General features: G+C 42.9%; 1 protein-coding gene across 2 annotated transcripts; it reads right to left on the bottom strand.

Moving 5' to 3' along the window:
* Positions 1-1,303: 1,303 nt before the first annotated feature.
* LOC139577169 (hyaluronan and proteoglycan link protein 1-like) lies at positions 1,304-26,943 on the bottom strand. Of its 2 annotated transcripts, none has more exons than XM_071404065.1 (4): positions 26,643-26,943; positions 9,892-10,242; positions 4,139-4,441; positions 1,304-3,923 (listed from the first exon to the last, which is right to left on the bottom strand). In XM_071404065.1, the coding sequence occupies exons 1-4, from the start codon at positions 26,728-26,730 to the stop codon at positions 3,634-3,636; spliced, it is 1,032 nt and encodes a 343-aa protein (XP_071260166.1). In that variant the 5' UTR covers positions 26,731-26,943; the 3' UTR covers positions 1,304-3,633. The 2 variants fall into 2 exon arrangements, with proteins under 2 accessions (XP_071260166.1, XP_071260165.1); XM_071404064.1 differs by having other exon boundaries at positions 9,871-10,242; positions 26,643-26,942.
* Between the last annotated feature and the right edge of the window lie 828 nt (positions 26,944-27,771).

The following is a 27,771-nucleotide window of genomic DNA, read 5'->3' as shown; positions in this document are numbered from 1 at the left end:
GGTGCAGCTGTAGAACTTTTTGAAGATCTGAGGACCCAAGTCAAATCTTTTCAGCTTCCTGAGTGGGGAGAGGCATTGTCGTGCCCTCTTTACGACTGTGTTGGTGTGTGTGGACCATGATAATTCCTTAGTTATGTGGACACCGAGGAACTTGAATCTCTCGACCTGCTCCACTACAGCCCCGTCGACGTGGATGGGGTGTGCTCGGTGCTCCGTTTCCTGTAGTCCATGATCAGCTCATTTGTCTTGCTGACATTGAGGGAGTGGTTGTGGCCCTGGCACCACACTGCCAGGTCTCTGACCTCCTCCCTGTAGGTTGTCTCATCGACGTTGGGGATCAGGCCTATCAACGTCATGTCATCTGCAAACTTAATGATGGTGTTGGAGTCATGGGCGGCCATGTAGTCGTGGGTAAACAGGGAGTACAGGAGGGGACTAAGCATGCACCCCTGAGGGGCCCCCTTTTTGAGGGTCAGCATGGCAAAGGTGATGTTGCCTACCCTCACCACCTGGGGGTGGCCAGTCAGGAAGTTCAAGATCCAGTTGCAAAGGGAGGTGTTTTATCCCAGGGTCCTTAGCTTAGTGATGAGCTTGGAGGGCACTATGTTGTTGAATGCTGAGCTGTAGCCAATGAACAGCATTCTCATGTAGGTGTTCCTTTTGTCCAGAAAGGGCAGTGTGGAGTGCAACAGAGATTGCGTTATCTGTTGATCTGTCATAGCGGTGTGCAAATTGGAGTGGGTCCAGGGTGTCTGGGATGATGGTGCTTATGTGAGCCATGACCAGCCATTCAAAGCATTTCATGGCTACAGACGTGAGTGCCACGGGGCGATAGTCATTTAGACAGGTTACCTATATGCCTGGTCTTGAGTGTCTTATGGCTCACACAAACCCCCTCCACACTTTTTAGGCTATTATTAAATCTATACCATGGTTGCACATTTTCATATCACAAAATATTGATTTGTAACTGGTTTCTGAATGGGACTTTGCAGTGTAAGTGGAGCCTTTTTTTATATCAATCCCTACATTTATATCCTAGTGTTTGATACACATGCAATATTAAAGCCTTATGCAGGCAATTTACTTTCAATATAAAACTTCATTGTACACAGAACATGGAGACAGGAGAGTGCCCTTCATTTGCCAACTCCTTTGCCAGCAGCGTTCTACTGCACCAAGGGCAACCTCGGCATTTATAGAAAGTAGAAACATAATCCATGTATGTTGGTCCAGATCCAACGACAACAGAAATACACAGAACTACCATTAAATGGAGGGGAAAAAGTCACAGCGTCAAAAGTTTATTACCAAGTCTTTATTTTCAGTTTGGTCTTTTGTTCAAAAAGATAAATGGCATTAGAAAACAAAAAACACCTCCACCAAGGGATGTGTGCATACAAAGGTAACACAAATGTGAAAAACGCCAAATATGTGTATCATGCTTTAGAAAAGTCTGTTTCTTTTTTATGTGACTGCAGTTAGTAAACCAGGTTCAATCAAATAACCACATGTCACCTGTGTCAATGCCATCTAGGAGAGTGAGAGAAAGGTAAGCCTAAACGCAACACAAAAAGAAAAGAAAGATCACCTCCTTCATTTGTATATTCAGTTTTACTGACCAATATTGTCTACACTAGGCTAGTGGTTATGGCTATAGTCAACACACATCTCAGTTGTCAACCTCCTGCATGTCCAGTGGGTCCATTTTAGTGTTGTAATGCTGAGGGAACACTGTAAAACATTTAACATAATATGGAGACGTATAGAAGTCACGTGGTAGTTCTAGTCACTCTCTTTATTTACCACTTTATATGCACTGCATATACAAATATTCTGGTTAATGCCCTTGGATATTATCATTCCAGAATTAACTTCACAAGAGGCAAATCTCAAGTGTGAGTTAAAATTGGTAGCAAATACTTTGTGATTTTTTGATCTTCGAGTCTGGACTGGACCAACTTATTCGAGTCAGGATTTAAGTCAGACCCTGCGTTTCATTGATTTGAAGACAAAAACTGCTCAACATTGAAAAAAAAAAAAAATCCAATTGGAAACTCTCAAAGCGGATGCCTCTTATGTGATGCCGTACAATCAACACTATAGTAGGTTGAGATTTTTCCTTCACTGACATTTAGCTGAAATTATACCTAGGAATTGTAGCGATTTCAATCTGAGAATTTTGTCCAATATAATACTGTACACTAAGTAAGGTTTGGGTGAGGGGCAAGTGTGGGGAGGATATATTAAGATTCTCTCAAAAGAGTTACAAAAAAAACGATTAAAAACTATTTGACAAAGCAATATGCCACACATAGTGACATAAAAAGAACATTAGAAAAAGGCAATATAAACACTTTGTAAAAAATAACAAAACGGGTTATATTAGTTACAATAATTGCTCAGTATGACTTTTGATGATCTATTGATCTAAACTATCTATGAAGAGGAGTGACAGTCCGGGACACATACATTCATGTTATGCTTTAAACAGAAATGTTAAAAGATCAGATCACAGTTCATAAAGTTGAAAAGCACCCCAAAGGATTCTTAGTAAGAGGGGGAAGTATTTAGATGTTGAGGAGAGACATGCATTATTAAAGTAACACTTGCAAAAAGGGTCTATGAGTTAGCAGACAAACTTTCCTGAAACTTTTTTAAACTTTGGAACAAAATCCTACACGCTTAGAAAAAAAGGTGCTATCTAGAACCTAAAACGGTTCTTCGGCTGTCCCATAGGAGAACACTTTGAAGATCCCTTTTTGCTTCCAGGTAGAACCCTATTGGGTTCCACGTAGAACCCTTTCCCCATAGAGTTCTACATGGAACATAAAAGAGTTCTACCTAGAACTAAAAAAGGTTCTACCTGGAACCAAAAAGGGTTCTCCTATGGGGACAGCCAAAGAACCATTTTGGAACCATTCTTTCTATGGGTGTAGTTCACCGTTTCAGGACATACAGGAAAGTTAGCTTGCTGACTTGAATCTCCTTTGTGAAATGTTAGATGAAGATTCACTTGAGATGGGGATTCAAATTTGATTTTGTTGTTGTTGTTGTTATTTGTTTGTCGTAGTTTGTGGTAGCATTACCGTGCAAGTGTTACTGATAACAGAACTGCCATAGTCAAACTGTGGTTATTATGTTAATGAAATTTAGCCCATAAACTGCTTGATATGCATGTTAGTTAGACCTGATGCATTTTGTCACAGACAATTTTTTTCATTTTTTGAAACTTCAAAAGCATTCCCTGGCCAAATAGAGCATAAACGCTCCAATCATTATTTCTTCACACACTCAATTTGTGGAGGACAAAACAAACGAGGATGATGTAACTCATCCAGGCCTGGTCTCTGTCACAATTTCAACCATGGTGATGTGTTATTACATGACGAGGAATAACTCTTGTTTCAGCTTACAAAATATATTTAGGTCATTGCAGTATGAAAATTTGTTTTGACAAAATTCATAGTTTGTAAGAATTTAAAAAAAGTTAGCACAGTTTTGGTAAGGTAATGAGCTCATGCTAGTTCATGCGAATTAATTCCCGACATGTATTGGTGTTATTGTTGTCATTTTATTTCTTTGGTGGTTAAGTTGGTATTGTGCACAGGGCTAAGTCCTGGCATTCCCTCTTCACTGCTGGCCCTTGAAGCAGTAGACACCAAAGAGCTTTTGCTTCTTGTCAGGGAATCCCACAAAGCGCACGGCCGCCTCTGTTGGGCTGCAGTTCATGCGGGGCCTGGAGATCGGGTAGCGGACGCTGCCGTCAGCCAGCCAGCCAGAGTCGCAGCGGTCATAACCATTCAGCTTCCAGGCAACGTACATCTGGGCCACATTGGCGATCTCAGCCCCGTCATCCTGGCATGCCTGAACAGCCTCTCCGAACGTCAGCTTGTCGGGTTGCACCAGCCAGTAGAGATGACCTGAGGTCGGCCAAAAGTCAACAGAGGATTTGGGTTGGGGGTATTCTGCCTCACTTTACAAAAAGGTCTATTAGCTATGTTGATGAACTCTGCCCTACTGCAATGTATGTCCATCTATTTCTGCTTCTTGAATAATTGTGTCTCAATGATACATAACACACTGAATTTTTAATGATCAACTGGAAAACAACCACACGAAGGAAACACCAACTCACCCTTGAGGCCAGAGGTGAAGCAGAAGACATCGTAGTGGCTCTTGGACTTTTCAGGCTGGCCGTAGTTCCTCAGGCCCGCCCTGGCGTTGGCACCTCCACAGGGCCCTCTAGGTTTGGTGATGGGGTACTGCACGGACCCGTCGTTCAGCCAGCCGGCGTTGCACCAGTCCATGCCACTCCTCCAGGCCTCGTAGAGCTGGTCGAAGGAGGCCACCACAGAGTCCTGGTCCAGGCAAGCCTGCTCGGCATCGTGGAAGTTGAGGTTGTATCGGCCCAGCCGTGGGGAGTAAGGGAACACCACACCTGGGAATGACAAAGGAGCTGGGGTTAAGTGAAAATGCTCTTGAAGCCGGTGTTTGGAGAATATATTGACAAGGGGGTTGTTTCGTTGAGGGCGCGGCAAACTGTGCCAATATATCCTCCAAACAACTGGCTTCGAGGACATTATCACGTTTATACAACAGGTTAACAACAAATTCAAATAATTATTGATAGAATTTCATGAAAAACTTTATTTTGATTAATTTATTTTTGTTCTTAATCTATGGACGTGACCCAGTCGTTCTAAATGTTCCGTTGTCATAATGACTGTTAACGTTCTTATCCCTTGCTTGCCAGCTAGCCAACTTCGGCTAACACAGTCATGACAAACAGTGCAGCCAGAATAACAGCAATGTAGCTTCATTTGTGTTTGTCTAAGCTGTTGTCTAGCGATTTTTTGGGGGATGTATCCATAACAATGAGCTAATGATGCACGATATCGCCTGGCATAGAACATTTGCTTTCTCGCCAGAGGAGCTAGCCAACTACACAGCAAACACAATCATTTCAAACTGAAACTGGAATGACAGCAAACTAGCTGCGTTGCGTGTCTTTATATTGTCATTTCTTTGTTTATATCCATAAAAATAATGCTGATTCATGATTTCGACTGGCTGAAAAAGCTGCCAGCCTGTCTGTCTCGTCCGAATTTCAGTATTGAAACAATGTTGCAAATTTTGGAGAGAGACAGACAGTAAGGTTTATACAAATCTCCGCTGTTGAAAACCACCAAATGTTAGTCTAAAAGAAATGGGAGATCATTTCTAAATGCCTTTTACAGTGGAGATTAACTTCATAAATTGCCTGGCTGGGCTGATGAAACAGTAGATTGTGCAGTCAAATGGAACAGTAAATAGGCATTTTAACGTCACAGTTATAGCCGGGCGGTAACTTGACGAATAGACACTGGTTGGAACGTGGTTTTAACCAATCAACATCCAGGATTAGACCCCCCATTGTATAATGTAAGATTAATTGTTCTCGTTTAACAAGTTGGAAAATATTTTTTTTCCTTTTTATGACAGATACTATTTTGAATGTATCCTTTAATGTAATCACCACAGTGGATAGAAACCCGTTGCATAGTTACCCATGCTGTATACATTCGAAGTCGGAAGTTTACATAGACCTTAGCCAACTATATTTAAACTCAGTTTTTTACAATTCATGACATTTAATGCCAGGAAAAATTCCCTGTCTTAGGTCAGTTAGGATCAACACTTTATTTTAAGAATGTGACATGTCAGAATAATAGTAGAGAGAACGATTTATTTCAGCTTTTATTTCTTTCATCACATTCCCAGTGGGTCAGAAGTTTACATACACTCAATTAGTATTTGGTAGCATTGCCTTTAAATTGTTTAACTTGGGTCAAACGTTTCGGGTAGCGTTCCACAAGCTTCCCACGATAAGTTGGGTGAATTTTGGTCCATTCCTCCTGACAGAGCAGGTGTAACTGAGTCAGGTTTGTAGGCCTCCTTGCTCGCACACGCTTTTTCAGTTTTGCCCACACATTTCTATAGGATTGAGGTCAGGGCTTTGTGATGGCCACTCCAATACCTTGACTTTGTTATCCTTAAGCCATTTTGCCACAATTTTGGAATTATGCTTGGGGTCATTGTCCATTTGGAAGACCCATTTGCGACCAAGCTTTAACTTCGAGACTGATGTCTTGAGATGTTGCTTCAATATATCCACTTAATTTTCCTCCCTCATGATGCCATCTATTTTGTAAAGTGCACCAGTCCCTCCTGCAGCAAAGCACCCCCAAAACATGATGCTGCCACCTCAGTGCTTCACGATTGGGATGGTGTTCTTCAGCTTGCAATCATCCCCCTTTTTCCTCCAAACATAACAATGGTCATTATGGCCAAACAGTTCTATTTTTGTTTCATCAGACCAGAGGAAATTTCTCCAAAAAGTACAATCTTTTTCCCCATGTGCAGTTGCAAACCGTAGTCTGGCTTTTTTATGGTGGTTTTGAAGCAGTGGCTTCTTCCTTCTTGAGCGGCCTTTCAGGTTATGTCGATATAGGACTTGTTTTACTGTGGATATACATACTTTTGTACCTGTTTCCTCCAGCATCATCACAAGGTCCTTTGCTGTTGTTTTGGGATTGATTCGCTATTTTCGCAACAAAGTACGTTCATCTTTAGGAGATAGAGCGCGTCTCTTTCTGAGCGGTATGATGGCTGCGTGGTCCCATGGTGTTTATACTTGCAATCTATTGTTTGTACAGATGAATTTGTACCTTCAGACATTTGGAAATTGCCCCCAAGGATGAACCAGACTTGTGGAGGTCTACAATTTTTTCTGAGGTCTTGGCTGATTTCTTTTGATTTTCCCATGATGTCAAGCAAAGCTGCACTGAGTTTGAAAGTAGGCTTTGAAATACATCCACAGGTACACCTCCAATTGACTCAAATTATGTTGATTAGCCTATCAGAAGCTTCCTAAGCCATGACATAATTTTCTTGAATTTTCCAAGCTGTTTAAAGGCACAGTCAACTTATTGTATGTAAACTTCTGACCCACTGGAATTGTGATACAGTGAATTATAAGTGAAATAATCTGTCTGTAAACAATTGCTGGAACAATTACTTGTGTCATGCACAAAGAATATGTCCTAACCGACTTGCCAAAACTATAGTTTGTTAACAATATATTTGTGGAGTGGTTGAAAAACGAGTTTTAATGACTCCAACCTAAGTGTATATAAGTGTATAAGTGTATATAAACTTCCGACTTCAACTGTACATACAGTAGATAGAAATATACCGTAAATGAAAACATACAGATACACATAAAACATAACATACTGAGGTGAGGAATATGATTCTAAAGCTGAATACAGACCATTATTCCTTTTAAACCAGTGGCACCGTGTTTGTAATTCCAGTTTCAGGAAGTGTATGGAACAGAGGATTTTGGATTTATGTTTTACACACTCGTCCTACTGTCGGTTTACAGACCCAGACATCCAGTGGGATGAAGAATGTGTGTGGTCCTGGGTCTAGACCGGACCAGTCATGAGGGAATGGGGGTTTCTGACATACGATCTGATAGTATGTGTTAGTGAGTGTAAGCCATTACTCTTCTTGGTCTTGCGGCTCCTGGTGAGTGTTAAAAGAGCAGCCGTCTCCAGAGAGACAGAGAATCTTCAGACTTCGCTAACTGCCTAACTTCGTGGCTGTCTGCCCCTCAGCAGGGAAGGGAGATTCATCTCACGCAAGCTAGGTGTGATCTCTGCTCTTTTACCAAACAAGCTGTTCATGTTTTAATTAGGCTGCAACTGCCAAGCTACAGATGTATGACCTTAATTTGATCTCCCTGTGGCTTGAGATATTTCCTGCAATGCAGGAACTCTAAAACTTGGAGTGTATTTGAGGTTTAAAAAGGCCTCTGAAGTTTGTAATTTCTACTTTGAAATTTCAGACTTGATATATCCTTACGAAAAATGTGTCAACTCCGACAAAAATGTACATTAATTAAAATACACATAATAATTCACATTTCCTGTTGCTGCAGGATTATTTTCCTGCTGTAGCAAACCGGCTCACATTAAGATCTATGTATGTAAGTATGTATGTAAGTATGTATGTAAGTATGTTCGGCCAGAACAACCTGAATGCACTATAATACAAAGTACAAATGGAACTTCTGGTGTCAATCATTGGGTGGTTCAGTTATGTAATTAACAGCTGTAAAACAGCACCTTGAGTGTGATGGTTTTGTAATGGAAGTAATTCCTTTGACTCAGACTTTGCTGGTCCACTCCTCTATTGTCCTGTTAAATATTTTATTTGTCCGGCCTCCACCCAAATGTAATCCCTTATAAATGTGAAAACCCTGAGGGGAAGGTGGTTATCATCAGGCTCTAGTGATTGTTGACATGTTCTTGGAGAGCACAGAATTTGACCTCAACATCACTTCTTCAGCCTAATGTACTTTGTGTCAGAGATGTAAGAGGAAGCGAGACATTCCACTCCCTCATTTTATCTGGTTCATGTACAGTCAGTTAACTAAGTAGACCAGACCCAGATGCTATTGTATTGATGCCTAAGGGAGAGCCACCCCTTAATGTCTTTCAATCGTAAACAGCCTGAGTAAGACATCTGCATTTAACCCCCATCTTTGCTTTGTGTCACTGCTACTGTAGCTAACAGAGAGGGTGACATTTGACCACTGCCTGTTTATCCCAAGATAAATCAACCACTTCTCTCTTTACCCTTTGGGAATGGTTAAGAAATGATTAGGAGCCGATAAAGCAAGAACCATCCCTGTAAGACAGTAGATTATCCTGGCATTGCTAAATCAGCATCAGTAGTTACATCTGTTACAAAACCCTGCATCCCATGGTAGCCTAAGTACCCGAGTGCTGGACTGTCAGATGTGTACAGCCGCAAACAGAATAACATTTTGATTTGATTACCGGTACTTTGAAGAAAAATCACAACCAACATTAAGGCTTTTTATTGGACTATTTTGTTCCAATGTTAACAATGGCTAGTTGTAACAGCATGTTTTCATTATGGGTAGCGAACTAGCTTCTCTCTGTTAAAGATCCCTTTTCTTACCCAAGACCCAAATCTCCTCAGGCGTTCTTGGCCCAAATAGGAACAGGGACCATATAATAGTATTGAATGCATTTAGGCTGACTCAGTTTTACCGATAGATGATTTGCCATGTGGTTGTATTTGTGCCACATATTAAAAGGAAGAACAGGACTAATTTCATCATTATACAAATGGTATAAGTGAGGAGGATGTCTGGATAGATGTGGAGTGGTATTAGTTCAGATGGAAAATGTGTTTTAGTTTACTGCAGTGTTAGACTGCGTGAATGTATTCAGCACAAAATCTGAATAAATGAACAAAAGATGTCAGCTCTTTCGTCTTTTGTCTCTCTGCAAAGAAATCAATAATGTGGTGGTGAGGTGTTGAAAATAAGGGAACAGCCAATCCGTGAAAAAGATTTATTGGCTCTGGTCTTGAAACCATGTCTGGTTTCCACCAGACAGTAGTCCATGGGTAGGACTAGGGCGGCTTAAGAGCGTTGGGTCAGTAACCGAAAGGTCGCTGGTTCAAATCCCAGAGCCGACTAGGTAAAAAAAAAAAAATATGTGCCTTGCCATTGCGCAAGGCACTTAACCCTAATTGCTCCTGTAAGTCACTCTTGATAAGAGCGTCTGCTAAAATGCAAAATACTTTCCCCCCCTGCAGGTCAGGCTACTTGGTCTTGAAAAACTACTCTCTATTTACAGGGTAAAGTATAACCACAACATAAAGACAAAGAAGACAAGATAAAATGGTGGGGGGTGATGAGGAAATGTGGGATGATGCGATGGGATGATGCAATGAGATGACGCCCATCGCAGAGCTGGGGGCAGAAGTAAAGAGAGAAGGATTTACCATTGCTGTAGCCTACACTACCTTGCACCTCCAAGGTAACCTCATGGATGACATCATCAATGCCATCAATGACCTCACAACGGTACTTTCCCACGTCATCTAGGGACACGTCGCTAAGAACCAGTGAGGCGTCATCATCGTCGGCCTCCTGCAGGTGGACGCGACCCTGGAAGCTGTCGTAGCTCTTTTTGTGGAAGCCCATGGACACTAGCACATCCTCCTCCAGGGACTCGTCTGCAGACAGCTTGGTCCACTTGATTCTCATGCCCACACTGCCGAAGGACATCCCATGCTGGCGGTGGAGCCGGCATGGTAGAGTGACGTTGGAGCCACGGCTGGCAAACACCTGGTTCTGATCACCAAGTTCAGTCTCTGTGAAAGACAAGAGAAGATGTAGAGTGTGTTAAGATTCAAGATACAATGTTGTATTAATTACTGGTGTCAGTTCAGAAAGGACCGCTTCCAAAAAGCAGACTGACACGTCTGGTAATGTTTTGAGGGAGTAATGGGTTTATGCATACGTATTAATGATTGACTTTCGAGGACATTCAAGTGTACCAGAATAAAGATGGTCTACAAGAATTGTGGCTTTGCATGTGGTTTGTTGGCAAGAAAATAAGTATTAAAGGATCTCTGAAAAATGCACCTCTCAACATTGCCTATAAACCACTTTTTAAAACCCCTAATGACTGTGGCTTGGAGTTGAACAATGTTAATATAGCTATGAGAACTTCAGACTGTTTGTCACAAAACCTCTTTCCCATTGTGGCATGGCTCTGTCTCTTGCAATAATTTGCAGAGCAATTTGCCATGTTCCTGGCACTAGCGGTTGAGTAGGGGAATGGGGGGCAGTTTAAATTGACTTTATTGTATAAGGTTATCTGTATAGTGTCTTGTGGTAGGGGTGTACCAGCGTGAAACTGACTGTCACCAAAGATTCCTTAGCAAAATCTGGGACTTACAGTAGGTAACATATTGCTTGTTACACAATTGGGTCACACTATATAATGTAGGCGTATTATTTTAATAATTTATGGTGTCTGTGTGTTATAAAACACATGCACAGAAACACACACACACACATATGCACGCACGCACACACACACACACACACATATGCACGCACGCACACACACACACACACACACACACACACACACACACACACACACACACACACACACACACACACACACACACACACACACACACACACACACACACACACACACACACACACACTCCCCTTTCTGTTGGGTCCAGTAAGCTCTATCATTAAAGTGGGCCTCTAGTCCTGATTAGATTCCACTTTGGGGCACCAGCCAGTCTCCCGCCTCTGGAGCAAATCACCAGCAGCTGGCTTTCACCAAACTGTATACCACCATCCACTCTGGCTTTCACCAAACTGTTTACCACTGCCAGCTCTGGCTTTTACCAAAGTGTATACCACCAGCTGCTCTGGCTTTCACCAAACTGTATACCACTGCCAGCTCTGGCAGTTACCAAACTGTATACCACCGCCAGCTCTGGCTTTCACCAAACTGTATACAGTACCACCGCCAGCTCTGGCAGTTACCAAACTGTATACCACCGCCAGCTCTGGCTTTCACCAAACTGTATACAGTACCACCGCCAGCTCTGGCAGTTACCAAACTTTATACCACCGCCAGCTCTGGCAATTACCAAACTGTATACCACCGCCAGCTCTGGCAGTTACCAAATTGTATACCACCGACAGCTCTGGTAGTTACCAAACCGTATACCACAGCCAGCTCTGGCAGTTATCAAACTGTATACCACAGCCAGCTCGGGTAGTTATCAAACTGTATACCACAGCCAGCTCCGGCAGTTATCAAACTGTATACCACCGCCAACTCCGGCAGTTATCAAACTGTATACCACAGCCAACTCTGGCAGTTACCAAACTGTATACCACAGCCAGCTCTGGCAGTTATCAAACTGTATACCACCGCCAGCTCTGACAGTTATCAAACTGTATACCACAACCAGCTCTGGCAGTTATCAAATGCTAGTTTATTACTCATTAACCCCGAGATTAAATGTTTGTCTTTCATCCGGGCCAGCTGACTTATGTAAAAAAATTGTTGGGCATCCCACCAGGGCAGGAAATAAAGTCTTCCATTGATCAGTTTACAAAAAAACCTATTCCCTCCCTCCCTTCTTCCCGGCCTCCCCCCTAATAAGGCCACTCTTCATTTCAGAGAGTTAGGTGCTATTAGTCACGCCACCCTTCAGTTCAGAGAGTTAGGTGCTATTAGTCATGCCACCCTTCAGTTCAGAGAGTTAGGTGCTATTAGTCATGCCACCCTTCAGTTCAGAGAGTTAGGTGCAATTAGTCATGCCACCCTTCAATTCAGATAGGTAGGTGCTATTAGTCATGCTACCCTTCAGTTCAGATAGGTAGGTGCTATTAGTCATGCTACCCTTCAGTTCAGAGAAGTAGGTCCTATTAGTCATGCCACCCTTCAATTCAGATAGGTAGGTGCTATTAGTCATGCTACCCTTCAATTCAGATAGGTAGGTGCTATTAGTCATGCTACCCTTCAATTCAGATAGGTAGGTGCTATTAGTCATGCTACCCTTCAGTTCAGATAGGTAGGTGCTATTAGTCATGCTACCCTTCAGTTCAGAGAAGTAGGTCCTATTAGTCACTCCATGTGAGTTCCCACAATCTCCCTGACCTCTGTTAAGTCTTCATGAGAGTGGTGCTTTGTGGGGATTCCACCTAGTGGTTGCCTACACACATCTCTCTAAGCCCAAGCCGAGACATGATGGATGCACATGGCCCATGACCCCCTCACCACTGGTATAGCCGCAATCAATAAAGCCTTGGCAAGAGTCCCAGGAAATTCAGCACCTTGGGCCAGACAGAGCAGTCAATGGTCACCACACATCAGCCTCTTCTTAAATACACTACATAGCAAAAGGTACAGTTGAAGTCTGAAGTTTACATACACCTTAGCCAAATACATTTAAACTCAGGTTTTCACAGTTTCTGACATATAATCCTAGTAAAAATGCCCTGTCTTAGGTCAGTTAGGATCAACACTTTATTTTAAGAATGTGAAATGTCAGAATAATAGTAGAGAGAATTATTTATTTCAGCTTTTATTTCTTTCCTCACTCTCCCAGTGGGTTAGAAGTTGCCATACACTCAAATAGTATTTGGTAGCATTGCCTTTAAATAGTTTAATTTTGGTCAAATGTTTTGGGTAGCCTTCCACAAGCTTCCCACAATAAGTTGGGTGAATTTTGGCCCATTCCTCCTGACAGAGCTGGTGTAACCGAGTCAGGTTGCTAGGCCTCCTTGCTCGCACACGCTTTTTCAGTTCTGCCCACAAATTTTCTATGGGATTGAGGTCAGGGCTTTGTGATGGCCACTCCAATACCTTGACTTTGTTGTCCTTAAGCCATTTTGCCACAACTTTGGAAGTATGCTTGGGGTCATTGTCCATTTGGAAGACCCATTTGCGACCAAGCTTTTACTTCCTGACTGATGCCTTGAGATGTTGCTTCAATATATCCACATAATTTTCCTCTCTCATGATGTCATCTATTTTGTGAAGTTCATCAGTCCCTCCTGCAGCAAAGCACCTCCAAAACATGATGCTGCCACCCCCGTGCTTCACGGTTGGGATGGTGTTCTTCAGCTTGCAAGCCTCCCCCTTTTTCCTCCGAACATAACGATGGTCATTATGGCCAAACAGTTCTATTTTTGTTTCATCAGACCACAGGACATTTCTTCAAAAACTATGATCTTTGTCCCCATGTGCAGTTGCAAACCGTAGTCTGGCTTTTTTATGGCGGTTTTGGAGCAGTGACTTCTTCCTTGCTGAGCGGCCTTTCAGTTTATGTCGATATTGAACTAATTTTACTGTGGATATAGATACTTTTGTACCCGTTTCCTCCAGCATCTTTACAAGGTCCTTGCTGTTGTTCTGCTATTGATTTGCAGTTTTCGCACCAAAGTACGTTCATCTCTAGGAGACAGAACGCGTCTCCTTCCTGAGCGGTATGACAGCTGCGTGGTCCCATGGTGTTTATTCTTGCGTATTATTGTTTGTACAGATGAACATGCTACCTTCAGGCGTTTGGAAATTGCTCCCAAGGATGAACCAGTCCTTGACTGATTTCTTTTGATTTTCCCATGATGTCAAGCAAAGAGGCACTGAGTTTGAAGGTAGGCCTTGAAATACATCCACAGGTACACCTCCAATTGACTCAAATTATGTCAATTAGCCTATCGGAAGCTTCTAAACTCATGACATCGTTTTCTGAAAATTTCCAAGCTGTTTAATGGCACAGTCAACTTAGTGTATGTAAACGTCTGACCCTCTGAAATTGTGATACAGTGAATTAAGTGAAATAATCTGTCTGTAAACAATTATTGGAAAATGACTTGTGTCATGCACTTTGACTTATTCCACATTTTGTTTTGTGTTACAGCCTGAATTCAAAATATATTAAATATATTTTTTCTTACCCATCTGAACACAATACCCTATAATGACAAAGTGAAAACATGTTTTTACACATTTTTGCAAAATACAGAAATATCTCATTTACATATGTATTCACACCCCTGAGTCAATACTTTGTCAAAGCACCTTTGGCGGCGATTATAGCTTTGAGTCACCTTGGGTATGTCTGTATCAGTTTTGCACATCTGGATTTGGGGATTTCCTCTCATTATTCCTCGCAGCTTTTCTCAAGCTCTGTTAAATTAGATGGGGAGATTTTCAATGGGATTCAAGTCGGCTTTGGCTGGGCCACTCAAGGACTTTCACATTCTTGTTCTGAAGCCATTCCAGCGTTGCTTTGGCTGTATGCTTGGGGTCATTGTCCTGTTGAAACATAAATCTTCGCCCCAGTCTCAGGTCGTTTGTACTCTGAATCAGGTTCTCATCAAGGATTTGCCTGTATTTGGCTCCATTAATTGTTCCCTCTATCCTTACCAGCCTCCCAGTCCCTGCTGCTCAAAAGCATCCCCATAGCATGATGTTGCCACCACCATGCTTTACGGTACTGATGGTGTTAGACGGGTGATGAGATGTGCCTGGTTTACTCCAGACATAGAGCTTTTCATTCAGGCCAAAGTGTTGCATTTTTCTCAGGAGTGCCTTCCTTCTGGCCTCTCTCCCATAAAGCCCATATTTGTGAAGTGCTGTAGAGACTGTTGTTCTTATGGCAGGTTCTCCCATCTCAGCCAAGGAACCCCCTCTTTTGCCCTCAGAACAGCCTCAATTTGTCGGGGCATGGACTCTACAAGGTATCAAAAGCGTTACACAGGGATGCAGGCCCATGTTGACTCCAATACTTCCCACAGTTATGTCAAGTTGTCTGGATGTCCTTTGGGTGGTGGACCATTTTTGATACACATGGGAAACTGTTGAGTGTGAAAAACCCAGCAGCATTGCAGTTCTTCACACAAGCCGGTGTGCCTGGCACCCACTGCCATACCTCGTTCAAAGGCACTTAAATATTGTTTCTTGCCCATTCACCCTCTGAATGGCACACATACACAACCCATGTCTCGACTGGCTCAAAGCTTTAAAATCCTTCTTTAACCTGCCTCCTCCCCTTTATCTACACTGATTGAAGTGGATTTAACAAGTGACATCAATAAGGGATCATAGCTTTCACCTGGATTCACCTGGTCAATCTATGTCATGGTGTCCTTAATGTTTTGGTGTATATATATTTTTTAAACAGGACAAATCTGTTGGCACATGCCCCTGTGCCCCCTATGGGTATCACACCTCTGTTGACATTGCTTGTTCTGATATTGCTGCAGTGGAGGGCAGGACAGCTCATAATAATGTCTGGAATGGAGCAAATGGAATGGCATGTATTAGCTACCATTCCACTTAGTCCTCCCCAATTAAGGTGTCACCAACATTAACGTTCCACCAACCTCATTCTGATAGGTCTTCATTTCTTGTTCTTTTTGGATTAACTTTTGGATTAGGTGTGTATTGTTATTTTATTGCTAGATATTGCTGCATTGTTGCAGCTAGAAACATAGGCGCTTCACTGCACCTGCTATAACATCTGCCAAACTGTGTACACGACCAATAAACTTTGATTTGATGCAAAGCAGACTTTTCACATCCCCTTCCCTTTGAGCAGAATATGTCTGGAGAAATAATCAGCAGCATTTGGTGAACACTAAGTCCCCTTTTGAGTTATAGATCAAATTGTCAGTACTAACTGGTGTCCCAGTGGCATCCTAGCCAGTATCCCTTCCTCCCTCTCCTTCTGTGTCTGACTATCTCCTGGTGCCTCTTTAATTTGCTCTGAATCTCTCTACATCTGTCTCTTCCTCTATTTTTCTTCCTCTTTTGTATCTCTCTTGGGTTCTGTTCCACATCTGTCTGGCGGAGGCTCACTCAGAGAGTCGTATAACCGCGGGCTTCTTGAGCCACACCAAAGCCATGACTTGAAAACGGTTTCACTGGCTCTTCAACGGGAAAATACTTTTCAACATGGATGCAAGAACCACTACCAGGCGCTCCAGGTTAAATGCCTCCGGGTTCAGTCATCTTTCCCTCCACCCCAGCTTCCTCCACCCCTGTTTCTCACCGCAAACTCTAAATCCCAGAACCCAATTCTTCTATGCACACAGAGCACATAGTCGATGCGTGGCTGGATTTACTAGCATGGCCTATACATTATCAGTTGCAACTATCCTGTAGACTGATTTAAAGAACAGAAGTGGGGCTGCCTTACACATTTTATCTTCCTCTATAGCCCTAAATCCAACTGCTCTTTCCTCCACCCATCCCCTCATTACCCACCAAACGCACGCCAAAGAGTATATCCCACTTCTGCTACAGAATGACACAATGGCTCCTCATCAAAAGCACCAGGCGTGCATGACCCCAGCGTCCCTGTGGAACACCTTCGACACCTGGTAGAGTCCATGCCCCGTCGAATTGAGGCTGTTCTGAAGGAAAAAGGGGATGCAACTCAATATCAGGAAGGTGTTCCTAATATTTTGTACACTCAGTGTATATCAAGCCTTAGCTTATTTACACAGGGCTATTTGTTTGGCAGGTAGCCTAGCAGTTAAGAGCATTGGGCAAGTAACGGAAAGGTTGCTTGTTCAAATCTGTCAATGTGCCTTTGAGCAAAGCACGTAACCCTTATTGCTTCTTTACGTCGCTTTTCATAAGAGCATCTGCTCAATGACTAAAATGTCAATGTAACGTATACAAACTGTTCATTAAACCATTACCAACCATTTCCCCCCCACTTATTCACTAATCGAATTAGCATAATAAAACAATCCCCATTAAAATCTGTCTGTGGAAGGTGGCAGAGGTACAGCACTGTTTGTCAGACCAGGACACATCCCGGAAATTGGTCTTCTCCAAAAAACATCTGAATTGTACAAACTAATATGGCACCTCGATGGAAAGATGAGACTCTCATGAATATGATGGTGTTCTCTGTTTTTCTCTATGACACCCATCTTTCTTTCCATGTATGAATCTGTTATTCAAATGAAATTGTATTCATCACTTGCGCCGAATAATAGTGAAATTCTTGCTTACAAACCTTTTCATGCTGAGTAAGAGGAATAAAATAAAATACACAAGAATGGAGCTATGTACAAAAAACAAATCAATGTGAACAGGTATGAGGTACTTGCGGTAGATACAGTTGAAGTCGGAAGTTTACATACACTTAGGTTGGAGTCATTAAAACTAGTTTAACAACCACTCAACAAATCGCTTGTTAACAAACTATAGTTTTGGAAAATCGGTTAGGACATCTACTTTGTGCATGACACAAGTCATTTTTCTAACAATTGTTTACAGACAGATTATTTCACTTATAATTCACTGTATCACAATTCCAGTGGGTCAGACGTTTACATACACTAAGTTGACTGTGCCTGCAAACAGCTTGGAAAATTCCAGAAATTATGTCATGGCGTTAGAAGGTTCTGATAGGCTAATTGACATAATTTGAGTCAATTGGAGGTGCACCTGTGGATGTATTTCAAGGCCTACCTTCAAACTCAGTGCCTCTTTGCTTGACATCATGGGAAAAGCAAAAGAAATCATTCAAGGTCTGGTTCATCCTTGGGAGCAATTTCCAAATGCCTGAAGGTACCAAGTTCATCTGTACAAACAATAATACGCAAGAATAAACACCATGGGACCAGTCAGCCGTCATACCGCTCAGGAAGGAGACACGTTCTGTCTCGTAAGGTGAACATACTTTGGTGCAAAAAGTGCAAATAAATCCCAGTACAACAGCAAAGGACCTTGTGAAGATGCTGGAAGAAACAGGTACAGAATTATCTATATCCACAGTAAAACGAGTCCTATATCAACATAACCTGAAAGGCCGCTCAGCAAGGAAGAAGCCACTGCTCCAAAACCGCCATAAAAAAGCCAGACTATGGTTTGCAACTGCACATGGGGATAAAGATCATAGTTTTTGAGAAATGTAACCTGAAAGGCCGCTCAGGCCACTGCTCGAAAACCGCCATAGAAAAAGCCAGACTACGATTTGCAACTGCACATGGGTACAAAGACCGTACTTTTTGGAGAAATGTCCTCTGGTCTGATGAAACAAAAATAGAACTGTTTGGCCATAATGACCATCGTTATTTTTGGAGGAAAAAGGGGGAGGCTTGCAAGCCGAAGAACACCATCCCGGTGGCAGCATAATGTTTTGGGGGTGGTTTGCTGCAGGAGGGACTGATGCACTTCACAAAATAGATGGCATCATGAGGCAGAAAAATTAGGTGGATATTTTGAAGCAACATCTCAAAACATCAGTCAGGAAGTTAAAGCTTAGTCGCAAATGGGTCTTCTAAATGGACAATGACCCCAAGCATACTTCCAAAGTTGTGGCGAAATGGCTTAAGGACAACAAAGTCAAGGTATTGGAGTGGCCATCACAAAGCCCTGACCTCAATCCCATAGAAATGTGTGGACAGAACTGAAAAAGCGTGTGCGAGCAAGGAGGCCTAGAAACATGGACCAAAATTCACCCAACTTATTGTGGAAGGCTACCCAAAACATTTGACCAAAATTAAACTATTTAAAGGCAATGCTACCAAATACTATTTGAGTGTATGGCAACTTCTAACTCACTGGGAGAGTGAGGAAAGAAATAAAAGCTGAAATAAATAATTCGCTCTACTATTATTCTGAAATTTCACATTCTTAAAATAAAGTGGTTATCCTAACTGACCTAAGACAGGGAATTTTTACTTGGAGTAAATATCAGAAATTGTGAAAAACTGAGTTTAAATGTATTTGGCTAAGGTGTATGTTAAACTCAGACTTCAACTGTACGCACATGAAGGCAGGGTAAAGTGACTAGGCATCAGGATAGATAATTATAAGAGTAAAATAAAGAACTGAGTAGCAGCAGCAAATGATGAGTGTAAAAATGCGTGAGTGTGTATGTACAGTGCTTTCGGAAAGTGTTCAGACCACTTGACTTTCCACATTTTGTTACGTTACAGCCTTTTTCTAAAATGTATAAAATCTATATTTTTCCCCTCATCAATCTACACACAATACCCCATAATGACAAAGCAAAAAGAGGTTTTAGAAATGTTTGATCTTTTGTGATCCCAAAAATGTGATTCTTCAGTTTTTAAAAAACTAAAATATCACATTTACATAAGTATTCAGACCCTTTACTCAGTACTTTGTTAAAGCACTTTTGGCAGCGATTACTGCCTTGGATTTGACGCTACAAGCTTGGAACACCTGTATTTGGGGAGTTTCTCCCATTCTTCTCTGCAGATCCTCTCAAGTTCTGTCAGGTTGGATGGGGAGTGTTGCTGCACAGCTATTTTCAGGTCTCTCCAGAGATGTTCGATTGAGTTCAAGTCCAGGCTCTAGCTGGGCCACTCAAGGACATTCAGAGACTTGTGCTGAATCCACTCCTGCGTTGTCTTGGTTGTGTGCTTAGGGCTGTTGACCTGTTGTAAGGTGAACCTTCTCCCCAGTCTGAGTTCCTGAGCACTCTGGTGCAGGTTTTCATCAAGGATCTCTCTGTACTTTGCTCTGTTCATCTTTCCCTCGGTCCTGACTAGTCTCCCAGTCCCTGCCACTGAAAAACATCCCCACAGCATGATGTTGCTACCACCATGCTTCACCGTAGGGATGGTGCAAGGTTTCCTCCAGACGTGATGCTTAGCATTCAGTCCAAAGAGTAAAATCTTGGTTTCATCAGACCAGAGCATCTTGTTTGTCATGGTTTGAGAGTCTTTAGGTGCCTTTTGGCATACTCCAAGCAGGCTGTCATGTGCCTTTTACTGAGGAGTGGCTTCCGTCTGGCCACTCTACCATGAAGGCCTGATTGGTGGAGTGCTGCAGAGATGGTTGTCCTTCTGGAAGGTTATCCCATCTCCACAGAGGAACTCTAGAACTCTGTCAGAGCGACCATTGGGTTCTTGGTCAGGGAGGCCCTTTGGCCAGCCGGCCAGCTTTAGGAAGAGTCTTGGTGGTTCTAAACTTCTTCCATTGAAGAATGATGTAGGCCACTGTGTTCTTGGGGACCTTCAATGCTGTATACATTTTTGGGTACCCTTCCCCAGATCTGTGCCTCGACAGAATCCTGTCTCGGAGCTCTAAGGACAATTCCTTTGACCTCATGGCTTGGTTTTTGCTCTGACATGCACTGTCAACTGTGGGACCTTATATAGACAGGTGTTTGTCTTTTCAAATCATGTCCAATCAAGTTGTAGAAACATCTCAAGGATGATCAATGGAAACAGGATGCACCTGAAATCAATTTCGAGTCTCATAGCAAAGGGTCTGAACACTTATGTAAATAAGGTATTTATTTTTTAATTTTTTATAAATTTACAACAACAAAAAGCTGTTTTCACTTTGTCATTATGGGGTATTGTGTGTAGATTGATGAGATTTTTTATTTATTTAATCAATTTTAGAATAAAGCTGTAACGTAACAAAATGTGGAAAATGTAAAGGGGTCTGAATACTTTCCGAATGCACTGTATATGTGTTTGTTCTGTGTCGGTATGTGTGTGTGTTCTATGTGTGTGTGTCCGTATGTAGTGTTTGAATGTGTGAGGGTTTTGTTTGGGAATGACAGTATAGTGTGTGAGAACGTATGTATTTGGTGTGTATATAAATTCTAATGAGGGCGGGTAGGATCAGTGCAAGATAGAATCAGTGCAGATAGTTCTGGTGACATTAAATGACCATTTAGCAGTCTGGCTATTTAACAGTCTTATGGCTTGTGTGTAGAAGCTGTCAAATCAAATCTTGGAGCCTGTTTGTTCGAGAGCCGATGCTCCAGTACCGTTTGCCGGACGGTAGCAGAGTGAACAGTTTATGGCTTGGGTGGCTGGAGTCTTTGGCAATTCGTCAGGTTTTCCTCTGACACCGCCTGATATAGAGTTCATGGATGGCAGGGAGCCCTCAGTGATATACTGGTCTGTCCACACCACCCTTTGTAGCTCTTCGTGGTCAAGGGCGGTGCAATTGCAAAAGCAAGCAGTGATGCAGTCAGTCAAGATTCTCTCGATGGTGCAGCTGTCAAACCTTTTGAGGATCTGAGGGCCCATGCCAAATCTTTTCAGCATCCTGAGGAGAAGAGGCGCTGCATTGCCCTCTTCACAACTGTGCGGGTGTGTGTGGACCACGTTAAGTCCTTTGTGATGAGGAAGGCCAAGGAACTTGAAGCTCTCAACCTGTTCCACAACAACCCCATCGAAGAGCTCTCCCCTCTCCCCCAAATATTTTTCTCCCCAATTGGTAGTTACAGTCTTGTCCCATCGCTGTAACTCCCATATGGACTCGGAATAGGCGAAGGTCGAGAGTCATGCGTCCTTCGAAACACGACCCTGCCAAGCCTCACTGCTCGCTTAACCTGGAAGCCAGTCGCACCAATGTGTCGGAGGAAACACTGTACATCTGGTGACCGTGTCAGCGTGCCACAGGAGTTGCTAGAGCTCAATGGGACAAGGACATCCCGGCCAGCCAAACCTTCCCATGACCTGGACGACGCTGGGCCAATTGTACATCGCCTTATGGGTCTCCCGGTCGCGGTCAGCTGCGACACAGACCGGGATCAAACCAGGATCTGTAGTGACGCCTCAAGCACGGCAGTGTCTTAGACCTCTGCGCCACTCGGGAGGCTTCTTTCTCATATAGTCCACGATCCGCTCTTTGGTCTTACTGACGTTGAGGGAGACGTTGTTGTCCTGGCACCACACTGCTAAATCTCTGACCTCCTCCCTGTAGGCTGACTCATCGCTGTCGATGATCAGGACTGTCAACATTGTGTTAACACCACTTGATGATGGTGTTGGAGTCGTGCGTGACCACACAGTTGTTGGTGAACAAGGAGTACAGTAGGGGACTAAGCACACACCCCTGAGGGGCTCCCGTGTGAGGGTTGTTGCAGTAGGATGGTATCAGGTGAGCCAAAGCTAGAGATTTCCTTCACACTGGAAGTAGCACACCAGTTGTTATTTTTTTAAAAATTTTAAACACTTCGCCTCCTTTCGATTTCCCTAAAGCCACCGACCGATCCTGCCACTGGATGGAGAATCCACCGAGTACTACGTGCATAGCTTCATCATCCAGCCACGTTTCAGCAGTAAGACATATAATATAGCAGCTTTCAAGTTTCTATGACAGAATACTCTTGTTGAAGTTGAAATCAAGGATTAGTAACTGGCGATCTGATGTCCAGAAGTGCTTCGCGGTCATATGTGATAATAATATGAACTTACTGTACAAAAAAAGTTAAGATAAACATAATGAATTTCACTATATTGGAACTCGTAAGATGTTGTCCTTCTCCGTCTGCACCATCTTCAGTGTGTTTCTACGGGGCTAACAGCAATAAGGCCAAATTCAATGCTTCATCAAATAGCTTTTTCTCATTTATTTTTCATACCTATAGGGGTCCAAAAATGTTAAATGAAATAGTTCAATGATCCTGAGTATGACCATCCACATGTTAGCTTAGTAGAAACCCCAACCAGGGCCCTTAGAACTAAGGCTTTTGAAGGTGGGGGTTGAATGAAAAAGAGGAGAGAATAAGTAAATGACCACATGTGCATGACAAAAGTACAAAAGTACCGTAGTAGCCATGACCTACTGCCATTTTACGATCATATACAATTCTCTCTCCATAAAATGTTATCGTACTGAGTGATTGAAAACAGCTGTATCTGAGAGAGTAATAAATTGACAGTAACATCATAATGGTCCAACGTTGCCATGTGACATACATGTTCAGAGTCTACAGGCACTTCATAATGTTATCCTAACCTAGTGTTCATTAACTTAGTTTTACTGTGGTCTTTGAGACGTTGAAGAGCAACCGAGCAAGTTGATTAGTCACTAATTAGCCTATAATCTTGAATCAGTATGTATACAGAGAGTATGTTACACAGCTGTAACTACATGTGTGTCATCCAGTGTAAAACCACACCCACCCCGACCAGCTAGACATGCTATCCTTTACAACATCCTGCAGCTCTGCTCCTGAGTCAACAGGGAGATCTAGTTAACAGGCAGCTGTGACCAAGGTACACGCCTTCACACACACAACCCCGTACGAGCCCAAAAAATGTGCACTCACTCTCATACACGGACACAGGTGTGTACGGACACATGCACACACATACACACCTCAACTCTCTTAAACACACACATACTCTGGGAATGGTACTATGATGTCACCATGACTTCTTGGCTGTTGCCATCGCCTTATAAATCAGACCTGTCTTAAAGTAATTAAAGCTCCCTTTTAAAAGTTAATATTCTCTTAACTCATACCCAAATAATGTTGTTGACTCATCATATCCTGGTATTTGTGGCCAAAGCATAAATAAAACATTTATTAAAAAACAGCTCAAACTTGTATCTCAAACAGACCGTTTAAAAAATGCTTGATATTTCCTCATAGAGAATGATGTCTCCTGCCTCATTGGCTGAGATGGCCAATCAGCGGTCTACTCGCAATAATATTTTTAATGACCAGTATACGTCCACACCATTCTGTTGTTGGGGTTGGCCCGTATCATTACAACACAGAAAATCTGCTTTTTAACATAGTTAATTATACTTTTGGAAAGGAAATATTTTCACTCATATTTTAATTAACTATAGATCATATTTCATAGAAATGTGGAAAAACTGGACAGTTACTTTAAACTTTCACATCAAACTTCACTTGCTGTACCAGCATCACAGCCCCCTCCTGACACAGCACCAACCCCCTCCCAAACAAGCCAGAGCCCAAGCCCCTTTCCAGGCACCAACTATGTCAAAGCCACAGCCTCACCCCCAACCCTGCCTGAGTCCAAGCCCAAGCCCAAACCTCAGCTCCAGCCCAACCCTGTATAAGTCCCATCCCAGGCCCAGTTCCAACCAAACCCTACTTAAGTCCAATCCCCAGTCCTGTCCAATTCCCAGCCCTGTCCAAGCCCCAGCCCTATCCAAACCCCAGCCATGTCCAATCCCTAGTCCTGTCCAAGCCCCAGCTCTGTCCAAGCCCCAGCCCTGTCCAATCCCCAGTCCTGTCCAAGACCCAGCCCTGTCCAAGCCCCAGCTCTGTCCAAGCCCCAGCCATGTCCAATCCCCAGTCCTGTCCAAGCCCCAGCCATGTCCAAGCCCCAGCCCTGTCCAATCCCCAGTCCTGTCCAAGCACCAGCCCCAAAAAATCCCCAGAGTTAACAGACCATTACCTCAGTGGGAAAGGGAGAGTAATTTGGCTATAGTTCAGCTGTATACGTTTTACTGTGGCTGTTAATCTTAACCCTGTTCTTGTCAAAATGCATGTACCACTAAGGATTCCCACAGGCTCAGAGGCCTGGGTGAGTCAATGGAGCAGGCAACGCCCCTGGCATAAGTGTACATTAAGGCTTCTTTTCCATAGGGTTAGAATAAAGATCTACTGTATAGATTTGGGCTGGGTGCCGGCCAGAGCCAAGGTTATGACATCATGGGGCTACACACACATACACACACACACACACACACATTTCTGACATCATCAGCCCACATGAGTAGAACAAACTTTTGCACAGACAGGACAGAATCTCATCTACAGTCTCTGAGAAAGTGCATTTTCCTACTTGGCCGTGTTTCTCTGTCTGCCGTGCTACTGCTCAAATCCCCTGAGTCAGCCTGACAGACTGAAGAAATTACATCTCTTACTACTCTTAACCTTGTCCATTGAGACTCTGGTTTGAGCTAGACCAATGTGTTTCTTAGTGGTATTTGACTATTGCATTTGGCAGTAAGATAACCCACAGTATTTGATTTAGGCTACAGGTGCTATTTCAAATAATACTTAAGGATGTAGCTGGAGCAGGTGCAGTCTGAAAAAGTACTTTTCCAATTTCCCCCTTCTCACTCCCTTATAATAGGAATGCAGTGGGGGAAAACATAATAGACATAATAAGCACGTAGCTACAGTTTATCAGAACACAATTTTGACAAATTCTGACCTATAAGTCAATTTTTAAAATGCATTTTGACGAACTTTGTAAACGGCTAAAAATCAAGCTAGGCTTCCTATATAGAAACAGAACATGTTTGTCCTCTACAAATAGAAGACAAATTGTATTTACATGCATGCTACGGCATCAACACTGAAATCGCTGGATGCTACTTATCATTGCGCACTTAGGTTTATTACGTGTGCTAGCTACAGAACTCACCACTGTGTTTATAATCAAAATGTGGGTTGGACTTCGCTGTCCGTGAGACGAGAACAACATGCTCTCGTGTTTGTCTATAAAGCACTTCTGAATAAGCTACCTTCTTATTTATCATCACTTATCAACACTATAATTATAATTCATAAAACCAGGTCTCAAGCATGGATTACACTTGAGGCCCATGCGATCTCCACAGAGTTGGGTATGGCTGCCTTTTCCTGTTACGCTCTTTGCCTATGGAATAGCCTGCAGACTAAGCTTAAACTTGAGACTCTTGTCCCCCTTGCTCATTTTAAATATTTATTGGAGCATTTTTATTTTTGTATTGCTTGTAACTGTTTCGGGTAATGCAAGTTCTTGTGCTGTTAGTAGAATAACCTATGTGTAAATGAAATCTGTTGCTGTATTTCTTTTGTGTTATCTGTGATCGTTTTGTTAATTTTTTTATTCATTGTACCTAAACTGTATGTGTAAACATGTATACGCAGGGCCCAGCTGTAAAAGAGACCTTGGTCTCAGTCTGTGTTCCTTGTTGAATAAAGGTATAATAATAGTAATAATAATTTGAGCTACAATGGAAACAGTGACTCATTTTCAGAGTAAAAAGAAGGATTTGGCCACATTTAAATTCTGAAAATAATAGTTTTGTCCAAATATACAGTGTAAAACCAGTAGATTGTGACGTGTGGACAGTGAGCCCTTGTGAGTGACAGGCTGATTTATGCTCAGCCAGTGGCCAGCCGTAAGCAGTTGATAAGTCAGTGGTGAGTCAGACTGTGTATGGCAGCCCAGAGAGGCTTCTATTACCAACCACTACAATTACCCTGCTGTTATAAGTCTATGGTACCACTTTACTGAGGCCCCATAGTACACACACATGTACAGACACTACATACACACCCCTGTACCCACGCACGCACGCACGCACGCAAACACACACACACACACACACACACACACACACACACACACACACACACACACACACACACACACACACACACACACACACACACACACACACACACACACACACACACACACACACACACACACACAATCTTACCTGCTGTGTAGGCTGGTGGAGAAGCAGGGCTCTCGCTGTACACACTGCTGGTCAGGGAAAGAAAAACGGTGCAAAGCAGGGTGATCATTTTCTCTTTCTTTTTTTTTCACACCAAGGGGCCTCTTCACTGGAAATGCAAAAATAAAAATCACACTAATTAGCAAGGTTACAAAGGAATCAGAATCAAGAGCTCTTTGTTTGTTTTCTTTATTTTCTTTCTTTTATGAGGTGTGCCAGTAACCCTGGAACAGCAGCCACCGGTAGTGCTACTGGACAGTTTGGACTCCACAGATATGAGGTCTCTTTTATTGTAGCCCAGCATGGCTGAGACCACTCCCCCTCCCCATCGCTCTGGCTCTACATAGCTCTGTATAGGCTTCACTCAGCCACGTCATTTATGAACAGCTCTCCTCAACCTCCCCACAACGTTATGTTCCTTCACGTTGGCCTCCCAGAGGGGCAGAAAAGGTACACTATATTGGCCTCAAAGTGTCCCCTTTGTTGATATGACACCTGCAGGACTAAGTTCACTGAACAAATAAACACCTCCAGGACTTAGTTCATTGAACAAAGAAACACCTCCAGGACTTAGTTCACTGAACAAAGAAACACCTCCAGGACTTTGGGGGGGTGAGGAGGGGGGGTGAGTGGCGTGAGGGGGGGCGTGAGGGGTGTGAAGAGGGAGCGGTGAGGGGCGTGAGGGGCGTGAGGAGTGGTTGGTGAGGGGTGGTCTTTTCTAATAGTTTTCTCAGCTTTCCGGATGGTCCTTGAGTGACAGCACCATTGGGAGTGGAGGAACACACCGTAGACGGTGCCCTGGGCCTCTCGATCATAAGAGTTGCTACAGCTGGGGATATTGAAACTTTTTTCTCTCTCTATCTTTCTTTTACACCCCCTGAAATGTGACAACACCCCTGTCACAGAAGACCCTATGGGCCCCTGTTGTATAGACTAAAGCCCTAGCTAATGGCATCCTCCCCACCTAGACCGCCATCCACCAGATATCTTACTTAAGATCTGAACGCCAAACATAAACTAATCCAAAGCAAATTACAGTAGTGAGTTCATACGTTTTCATATTATTTCATACTGGTCCCATGTGGGAATCGAACCCACAACCTGAGCCACA

The sequence above is a fragment of the Salvelinus alpinus genome, chromosome 5, assembly GCF_045679555.1.
Source record: "Salvelinus alpinus chromosome 5, SLU_Salpinus.1, whole genome shotgun sequence".
In the NCBI taxonomy this organism is placed as follows: Eukaryota; Metazoa; Chordata; class Actinopteri; order Salmoniformes; family Salmonidae; genus Salvelinus; species Salvelinus alpinus.
This window is presented reverse-complemented; position numbering and strand designations above follow the sequence as displayed.